Raw genomic sequence first — 9,934 nt, 5'->3', positions numbered from 1 at the left:
GTGGTTTGTGTTTCCACAGAAAATAGGATATTACCCACCCTGTAAACACAAGGCCCGGTTAAACAGTCCCCACAGAAACCTGGAGGGGGTATGTGTGTGTTGTGTGTGTGTTTGTGTGCACGTGGTGCCTGGCCCATGCTGCTGCCATGTCTGCAGCTCGAGCTTTGCACGCGGCAGCACCGTGGCTCTGGGAGGATAAGCTCACAAGGTGTTCATGCACACACACACACACACACACACACACACACACACACGAAATAGGAAGGGGCCCAGCTGGGAAGGAGGCTTTCAGTGGGAAGAGCTTTGGGGATGACACAGGAAGCACGGCGTAAGGACTGAAAGTCAGTATGTACGAGCACGAAACTGGAAAGGAGAAACCACTTTGTAAAACGTTTAAGGCTGTGAAGCAGCCACAAGGATGTGAGTGTAAGGGCGGCAGAGGAGGTCATGAATGGTGGCCGTAACCCCAGTTTCCTGAGGCAGCACTTCTGCTGTCTTAGTTTTGGTTATCTGTACACAGACTTTCCCTAAGACAGCACCACCCGTGCAACACACACAGCAGCCAGCAATCCCTGCACGGCAGCCCTGCGCATGCACAGATCCGTGTCTTCCTGATGCTGTACAAGCTCTCCACAACCTGCAGGCAGAGGTACTGCAGGGACATAACGGCTGTGCACCTGGCCAGGGAAGACGCAGCCCAGGCACACGAAAATGTACGCTGGGCCCCGACACAGCTCGGGGGCCCACCTGCACTGGCCTCCACCGCCCCTCAGCACACCTGGCCACACATACTTGTCTCCTGTGATGGTGATGGTGAATCCGTCATACTCCTTCCCCTGATCTTTGAGGCTGGGAACCTTGGTGTTCACGGTGAAGCCGTCCTTCGTTTTGGTATTAAACTGCTTTCGAGGGAAAACACAAACGTATATTAGTTGCTGCCCTGACACAATCACCTGCAGACAGCTGGGCTGTGTTCACTGCTCCCTGCTGCGTACGGCCCACGTGCTCTCGGCTTCACACGTGCAGTCCCGACTCAGCCCGGGGCCCCAGTCGCACACCCCGTGAGCACGCAGCAGCGTGGAGACCCCAGCAGGAATCTGTGGGATGGTCCCCTAGCCAGGATCTGGCTCCCTGTGGCAGCTGCTCTGGGCTGCTTCTCTTTCCAGCTCGGCTGACAGCCATCCTGTCTGCCAACAGCGCAGCAATGCCGGCTCCTGTACCATGGAAAGGCGCCTTGTGGTCCTGCCAATGCTCCCTGGAGTCGCAGGCCCGAGAAGTGCTCAGCATGGGAGTTTCATGTGCACACATTCCAAGCTTACAGACCATGGGCTGTGAGGGAGTTCCTCAGGGCTGGCCAGAGTGTCTCCTAGGAGCACAGCTGCAGGTGCCAGCTCTGGGTTAAAACTTGTGACGTTCCAAAACAGCACCAACAGGCTCTGCCTTTCCTCTAGGAAAAACGCCTTCCTACTTCAGCCGCTTGATGCCGTCCAGGCTTTTCTAGGATGGATGCGCCAGAGAAAGATGGCACTAATAAGGCCTCCTCCGGCTTCCGACGGGAGGGTCTCTCCACCAGCAGGCCCGAGTGCTGGCTGCAGGCCCGGAGCAAGGTCAGCTGCACAGGGCCGGTGACGAGAGCTGTCGGCTGAACTGAAGCTGGAGGGAATGGCTTTCAGAAGACGGCACAGGTGCTTACAGCTGGAGCCCTGCCACAAACAAGCCCAGTATGAGCACACACTCACAAGGAGCAAACAGGCCTGGCCAAGCCTCTGGCCAGGAAGTGGCAGAGTGGAGGGGTGAGGCTAGCCCCTCTGACTCTGGTCCATGCTCCTGGCTAGGGAGCCATCTGCTGGGCCCTAGTCCTTTTTTAAGTCTTCGGCGTCGTTCACGCTTTTCCGAGGAGCAGCTAGCTACATGCTTCCCATTCAGTTTAAGCACACAAAGACCATGGTGTGGCCGAAGGCAGTCTCGCAGTGAAAAGGCTCCATCTAAAGGACAGGCTCCTACAGACAACACAGGAGCAGTGCTGCCACCCTCTGGCTGCGTGCTGTGGTGGCTGCGTGCTGTGGCGCTCCTCGGCACACTGTGCTCCCCTTTCCACTCTCTGTACAAGCAGATTTTGACTTCTCCCTGACGTCTTACTGAATTTTAGTGGCTGAAATCCACAGGAAAGCAGCTGGGCAGCTGAGCCCCTCTGTGGTGTCCCGGCCCCGTCTCGGGAGCGTCTGTCCACACGGCGTACTTCAGCAGCCAGCAGTAAGTTGTGCACAGCTGTGGCTTTCCTCCTCAGCTTATTTGTGTCGACTTTTGTGAGCTCTCGGGTGCACTGACATCCTGGTCCTGCCTTTCCACGTCAGAGGTGCACCTCAGTCCGTGTTCTCGGCACGCTGTTGCTGTTGGCACAGCCTTGGATCACTCACAGTGCGCAGCATTAGGGAGAAATGAAGCTGGAGGTGGACAAAGGGACTGCCCACCTGAGAGCCACAGCTCAGCCTCAGGAAGCACAACTGTGGCCACAGCCGGCTTGAATAAATCTCTTTTCAAGTCTCTTTTGCTTCCTGAATTGACTTGAAATTCAGATTTTGTTGAGTCTGGTCTCAGCACTGTCCTTCATCTTGGTCACCGCTTAACAATATGTTTATGTAGGGACTTCAGACGGCATCCTCCATAAATTTGCAAACAGCACATTAAACACGGGTTTTCTTTTATTTCTTGAAGTGTTGATTGTTTTCTCTTGTACAATTCCTCCTGAGATACATTTAGAAAATTTTATGTGTGTTTTGTCTGCATTTATGTCTGCACGCCCTGCATGCGTGGTGCCTGAGGAGGTCAGAAGGAGCGAGATCCCCCAGAGCTGGGCTTACAGATGGTTTGAGTCACTATGAGAGGTCACCATGTGAGTGAGGGCTGGGAATCAAACCCAGGTCCTTGGGAAAATGAAGCCAGCGCCTGGAGCTGCTGAGCTCCAGCCCAGCTGTGGTCTGAGGAGAAGCTTACCTTCATGATTGGAAGAAGGTCCTCCACTTTATGCACCTTCTCCAGAGCTTCTCTGACTTCCAACAAGCCCTTGGGATTATTCGCTCTTGAGGAGAGAAGGGCAGAGCAGAAGTGAGGAGGCAAGGGAGATTAATGCAGAATATGAGAAGCCGATCACATTTAAACTTTAAACAGCTGCTCCTAATGACGAGCAGCTCCGTGTTATAGGTCTGGATAGCCAAGGCTCCTCACTGACAGGTCATCCACCCAGATCAACAATACCTGCAGGAAAACCACATCTACCAATCACATCTAGACATCTACATGTCTAGACTGTGGTCCTGCTCCTGAGCACACAGCATTGCCCTGGCATCGGTGTCACATGGAAGTGCGTGTGTGGGCTTTATGTAAATGTCATGCCATCTAACGGAAGGGGCTTGAAATGCAGAGATCTGGGGTCCACAGCTGAGGGGAAACAGTGTCCCAACAACTGGCAACAGCAGGGTGAGTCAATCCAGGCTGACATGTGTGTGACTGCAGGGGAGGATGAAGGTGGGTCAGAGGGAAAAGCTTGGCCAACATAGAGGTGCAGGCTTTTAGCAGAACCGGGACTGTCCTGGTCCAACTCTGCAGTGGGAAGCACATGTGGGGTTTTTCCTAAAGATGCTCAGATCACAGAACCCTGCTAGGTTCCACACAGTTCTCACACTCAGCTGGTAATCACGCCGGAAGAAAGCTCAGTAGGCAATCGGGAACGTCACAGCACTGACGGCAGCACTGCCAAGGCCAAGAGTGCGTGAGGCCTTACACGGAGCAGGCTTTAAACTTCTGATCTGGTTCGTTTGGTCTGCCAGTGTTTCAGTCTTCAAACCTCACAAATATATCACACATGCACGGAATCAATCCTTCACAGCAAAGGGAAGACTGAAGGCTTACCCGTGATAAACAAGAATTCTATCTTTAATAAAATGAAGTATTTTCTCAAAATATTCCAGGTATCTCATGTTAATCACCTGACCCCTGTAAGGCGAAAGTGACAAATTAATCACCATTTTACAAAGGAGTGTAAATATCAGTTCATTCCGGAAACTAAGGCCTGGGGTGGGTTTGGCAAAGTGTTAGAGAGCTGCTTGCTCCTGTCCCGGCTGGGAAGCGAGTTCCATCTCAGCGGGAAGCTTGGGCTCCTGTCCTGGCTGAGAGAGTCCAGGACTCCCGACAGCCACAGGGGACGGAGGAGTTCAGACCCAATGGCACTAAGGGGGCACGCTGCTCCCTCACAGAGCGAGGCACCCAGCTCTCTGCTCATCTGCGTCCGGAGGATGCGCCGCCTCACTGTTTAGCAGCCCTGTCCCTCTGCCCACGATGAACACTCCAGTCTCCACGTTCCCTGGCCTTTCCCTCCTTAAACTCTCACAGGTATTCATGTCTAGCGACAGCTGAGCCTGAGTCCTACAGCTCGAGGAATGCCAGTCCCTGGCTCCTATGGCACCTCATGTCAAGGTCATGACGCAAGTAGGACGTCTCTCCCCAGTAGGGCGCCTCAGTTTCCAGCCCCTACTTTTCCTCCAACTAATCTTAGGCGGAAAGGCCTCCCTCTTCTGATGCTCTTCCAGCAGCCCCCTGAGGCACTGCCGAGTTCCCAGCTACACCTCAGGGCATCTGCAGCTGCCTTCCATCCCCAGCAGGCCGCATGGATCCAAACCTCCACACTGTCCTCAGACTCTGACCCTTTGTTCCCAGCCTGATGTCCTCACAAACCTGTTCATTCCTCTGTTGCCGCCATGACCCTGCACATCTGCCCCTGCTGACCCCCTGAACGGCTCACCATTCAGCTTCTACCTATTGTTCCTGAATCAGTTCCCGAGACTTCCTGCAGTGCACCGTGCTTGGCAGCTACTGGGCGAGTCACAGCCTCCTGGCCGGTGCCCAGGCCGGTTGTCTCTCTTGAGACAACTCAGGCTGTGGACCAGGGCCCTGCTCGGTACTCCATCAAACCCTGATATGGGGCCCCGCAACTCAAGAACCACTCAGCAAGAACATAAGAGGATACATGGTGGCCTCAGTTACAACTCTGACTAAATCTAGTGAAAGGGTCACAGGTCATTCTGTGAGAACCAGAAAGGAGCCAATCACAAAGGGAGAAGAAACATGATTTCTAGAAATTAAGAATGAAAGCATAAAAAAGACGTCTGCACTAAAACCTAAGTTTAAATGTCACATGGTAGATACACATCTGCCAAATGTATCTCCATGTTCACTAACTGGCAAGCAAGCACTGCAAGAGTCCCTGATGTGGGCTCTTCGGCACGTGCTCATGCTTGTTTTCAGGGTAGCTAAGCCCATAAGGGAGGGAAAGGCCAGGTGCCTAGCTGCAGGCTCAGGACAGGACAGAGGCTCTCAAACTGCTCCAACCCGGGAGTGGCCTCACTGACCGAGCCTTAGCGGAGCCAGGGCCACAGCAGAGGCAGGAGGGAACTGCGGTAAACACTGAACTCCCCGAGAATCCCTCCTATGCTGTTCCGAGACTTCCTGACACCCTTGTCTGTACCTCACGAGCTCACCCTTCGGCAGTGCTCTGCACTGCGGCCGCACGCACACAAGTGTGTGCCTCGGGAGGGAGGCACTCATGAGCTGCTGGGTGCAGAGCTAGGCTGGGTGTGGCCCTGTCGAGGCCACCAGGGCCCACCTCACACCAATGCATTCCTGCAAACAGGGCCCAGGCACAAAGCGCGCACCTGATTAGGTTGATGTGGTTGTTGAACCCTCTGCTGAGACTTCGAGCCGGCATCTGATCCAGCCACAGCACAGGCTGGTCGGGATCCGCGATCCTGTGAGACACGGGGCATGAGGGAGGAGACCTCACCCACAGCCTTCAGGATAAACTACGGAGGGGCCTCACAACACTGAGGAGGAGCCCTTACTGGCTCTGAAAAGAGCGTGCTGGCTTGCCACACCTGGGAGAAGCCAGCCAAGGCTGATGGAACTGTCAAGCCGATGGGAGTCAGAATCATCCTGGGAAACACACCATCAGGGAGACTCAGAGAGGAGGAGCTGACGGGGAGACCGAACTCAGGAAGGAGAAGGTGGCTGCGCCCCAGCTCATCTCTGCTTCCTGACTGGATGCAAGCTGGCAGCCTCGTCCTGCTGCCACCACACCGTCCCACCACCATGGAAGCCCCGAGCCACTGCAAAGCCTCCTCCCTTCAACTGGTTCGGCCCTAACAGTGAGCACAGGCACTAAGGTCCTGGGCAGGCATATGTGTACTGGAGAGCCAGAGGGGCCTGCATGGAGGACACGGGCCACTGGGGAGGAAGGACACTCGGAGGACCTCAGGTGAAACTCCATGCTCACGCAGGGGCTTGGAGACTGAGCAGCCCTCACGCCTGTTTCGTGAGCACGGGTGGAGTGTGCTCTGCAGAATGAAGGTAACAGTGATTTCCAGCAAACTTAGGGGAGGGAACGAAACACCTTGATTCATAGGTCTTCGTTCTGTAAGCAGGTCGGGATTCAGAGCTCTTGGTGAGGAAGGGCCGGACGGGAGCGCTCTCCCCCTCTCCCCTGCCCCTCCCCCGGGTTACCTTCTCCACTTCACAGCGATGTCAAACATGTCCCTCCACTGCATCAGCCTCGTCTTCCCATTCATGCGGACCTTTGAGTTGGTCCAGGTGCGGTGTACGGCCTGCATGACTTCCAGCGCTGCCAAGCCCATGGCTAAGGGAGGACACGAGACAGAGCTCACCAGAACCCTTTGCAAGAGGCAAACTCTCCTTTTCTCTCAAGCTTGGTGACCAGGAAAGAACCAGAAGCAGCTGGTGAGACAGCGAGACCGGGCTGCCGCCACCCAGCACTGCTTCCTGCCGAGCCCAGTCCATCCTCCCTCCCGTGGGAAGGACAGCTGCCCTGGCTCAGTGCCCGCCTCTCAGTAAGGGCATGAGAGCCCGGCTCTGTATCTGCATGACAGCAAGGGCCCAGCTGGAGGGAGCGCCCTCCTCCAGAACTCTCGGAACTACGCTATGCATTTCCGTTCTGGCTACGTGGAAAGCTGAGTACAACAATTTCTAAAGGAAGACAGCCCGGCCTAAAGACCCTGTTCCCGGCCAGAATTTCCAGAGTCCCGGAATACCTCTGTGTACCCTCTTGTTGGGCAGGAAGCCCGGTGTTTCGTACTGCATCAGTGAGCCCAGGCGGTCAGCTACACAGATCAGCTCCTGCACTTCAGCCTTGTAGCCTTCCAAGCTCTGATGGAGCACATCCCTGCAGGAAACGCACACTTGCACAGTGCTCCGCTGGACCTGAACCGGGACCAGGCGGCCTCTGCAGCCTGGCATCCCATCACACTCTAACAGAAGCCATCTCTGTGCGCCGTCTGCTCGCACATGCAGGTCAGCACACCAGTAAGTAGCACAGGTGGGCTCCAACGCCCCATGATTAGCATGTGTCTGGAAGCTGCTCCAGACGAACAGTGTGCAGTGCCCTCCGGCAAGCAGCCATGCCTTGCCCACCTATGTCTCTTAACACATATGCAGTTCTCAGAGATCTGAGCTGATTTCAGCCTGGTTCCTTTTCTCCCCCCCTGTGCTGGGTAGTTTTCTGTCAACCTGACCTAAGCTAAAGTCATCTGAGAGGATGAAGCCTAAGAAAACTTCTCCACAGGGCCAGACCATAGGCCAGCCTGTAGGATATTTTCTCTTTGGTGACTGATGGGGTGGGCACAGACTGTTTTGGCTGGGCCATCCCTGGGCTCTATGCGGAAGCAGGGGAGCAAGCCAGGGGGAGAAAGCCGGTCAGCAGCACCCTCCATGGCCGCTGCCTCAGTTCCTGCCCCCAGGTTCCTGCCCTGACTTCTTTCAGTGATGTGGAAGCTAAATAAATGTGAAGAGCTCAAGGCCCGAGGCGGCCAGTTGCTCCTTCCCGACCAGTATTCGTGGTGCGGGGAATTAGAGGTTTCGCTTTTGTTCCCATGCTGTTAGCGTGTGGGCCTACAGGAGTAAATGGGTGTAGCCTTCCTACTCCGAGGAGCCTGCCACCATGTCTGGGAGGTCCATGTCTGTGTGGGATGCCTCCCACACAGGCTCACACTAACTCCTCAAGGCTCCCTGCTCCGCTGCAGGGCAGCAGGCACACTGTCTCCCATGAAATGCCAAGCTGCAGGGATGTCTCAGCTCTAGGTCCTGCTAGGCACCTGGCAGTCAGCCTGTGCCCTGCGTCTGTTCTGTAACCCGCCTGCCCTTAAGGGCATGTGCCTTGGTCAGCTCTGACAGAAGCTGCCCAACAGTGCGGTTTTAACCTGCGGTCCTTGGCTGGCCCAGGGCTCCTGCTCCTTCCAGCGCTGTGACTGTGACTGTGCTACCACATCTGCTTACAACCTGGTTCACCAGCCTGGAGCAAAGGATAGCGTTCACTAAAGACTGCCCATAGCCTCCATGATGCGGAAGGGCAAGAAGTGCAGAGAATAACATCTGGGAGAAAGCTTCAGGCTGCCTCACAGGAGGAAGAGCCGGTGACATACAAACTGCACAAGGAAGCACACAGGAAGTTGTTTGCTGACAAGAACGATCAGCCTTCGGGAGGCCGAGGCGCTAAGCCTGAAATCAGCCTGAAATGAATGCACACTCAGCACTACCCACAACAAACGTTAAAGCAGAAGTGAGCATCGGGTGGGTTTGGGGCACCCCCTGCGCCCACACTGCCCAGCACTCACTTGATGTGTGGCTGTAGCCCAGGCTGTTCCTCGTAGCCGTCTATGAGGAAGGGCAGGTTCTTGGCCCAGTGGTCCTTGAAGCTGCCCGGCAGGTCTGTGTCAACGTTGTACTCCGTCAGAGGGGTATCAAGGTGAGCATGCAGGTACCGAGAGTACTCTGTAGACGGAAAAGGAGCTACCGAGGCCAGACCCAGCCAGGGAAATCCTGGCCAGCACGCTCAGCACACTGACGCTTTCACAAGCTGTGGCTCCAGGGTGACGGGAGCCCGCTACCAGCCTGAAGCACAAGGGTCAAGCACCCACAGGGCAGCCTTCATCTGCTACATCCCAGCAACCTTGCTCCCAAGCAAGCCAAAGAGCCTGAAACCCGATGGCACAGCAGGCTGAGCCTCGGCTCTGTCCGCTCTGACAGTCACACGGCTGTGCACGCTCAGCACGACCTGACTGACAGCTACATGTCTGTACAGAGCCCTGAAGAAGGGAACAGGCCAGAGCACCAGCCTGCTGCCAGCTCTGCTGAGCCAGGAGTGAAGGGCAAATGTCCAGGAGATGGCCCACAGGGCTGCTGACGACCGAGTCAGTCATTAGAGAGTTCAGGGTGTTTGGGACAACACACACACACAGCAGCCTGTTCTTCCAACTATGACGTCTACGAAGCCCAAAGTATGGTCAAGGTCAAACATGGCTAATAGAGAGTCACATCCAAACTGAGATGTCCTGTGCTGTAACACACCCCCACACCCCGGGGGTCACACACTGGAGTCAAAAGTCATGGATGAAACAGCTTTAAAATTTTTGAGCTGGGCACACTGGCACACGCCTTTAATCCCAGCACCCAGGAGGCAGAGGCAGGCGGATCTCTGTGAGTTGGAGGCTAGCCTGGTCTATGAAGTGAGTCCAGGACAACCAAGGCTACACAGAGAAGCCCTGTCTCAAAAAATTTTATTACTTTTAAAATTATTTGTGAGTGTATGTGTGTGTGTGTGTGGTGTGTGTGTGTGTGTGTGTATATATATATGACTGTGTGTGTGACTGCATATGTGTATATACTCGTGTGTGAACACGAGTATGTGTGAGTGTGTGTTTGTATATATGAGTATGTGTATGTGACCGCGTATGTGTGTATGTGTGTATGTATGAGGATGTGTGTGTGAACAGGAGTATGTGTTTGTGTATGCATGGATGACTACTTGTCTATGAGTGTATATATGAGTGTGTGTGTGTGTCTGAGTGTCTGAGGGTGACATATGCAGGAGTGG

At 54.9% G+C, this 9,934-nt stretch overlaps 1 protein-coding gene across 1 annotated transcript; it reads right to left on the bottom strand.

The window, feature by feature from the left end:
• Window positions 1–5: 5 nt before the first annotated feature.
• LOC129684149 (tetratricopeptide repeat protein 13-like) lies at window positions 6–8,892 on the bottom strand (the record flags this gene model as incomplete). The annotated part of the gene is made up of 8 exons (XM_055617222.1): window positions 6–39; window positions 793–899; window positions 2,995–3,079; window positions 3,910–3,993; window positions 5,709–5,801; window positions 6,553–6,685; window positions 7,098–7,228; window positions 8,676–8,892. Coding segments are annotated over 8 exons (884 nt in total), but the record flags the coding sequence as incomplete, so codon positions are not given.
• Between the last annotated feature and the right edge of the window lie 1,042 nt (window positions 8,893–9,934).

This window comes from Psammomys obesus, unplaced genomic scaffold, assembly GCF_907164565.1.
Source record: "Psammomys obesus unplaced genomic scaffold, mPsaObe1.curated_primary_1811, whole genome shotgun sequence".
Lineage (NCBI taxonomy): Eukaryota > Metazoa > Chordata > Mammalia > Rodentia > Muridae > Psammomys > Psammomys obesus.
The sequence above is the reverse complement of the archived record's forward strand: the minus strand, read 5'-3'. Positions and strand labels throughout refer to the sequence as shown.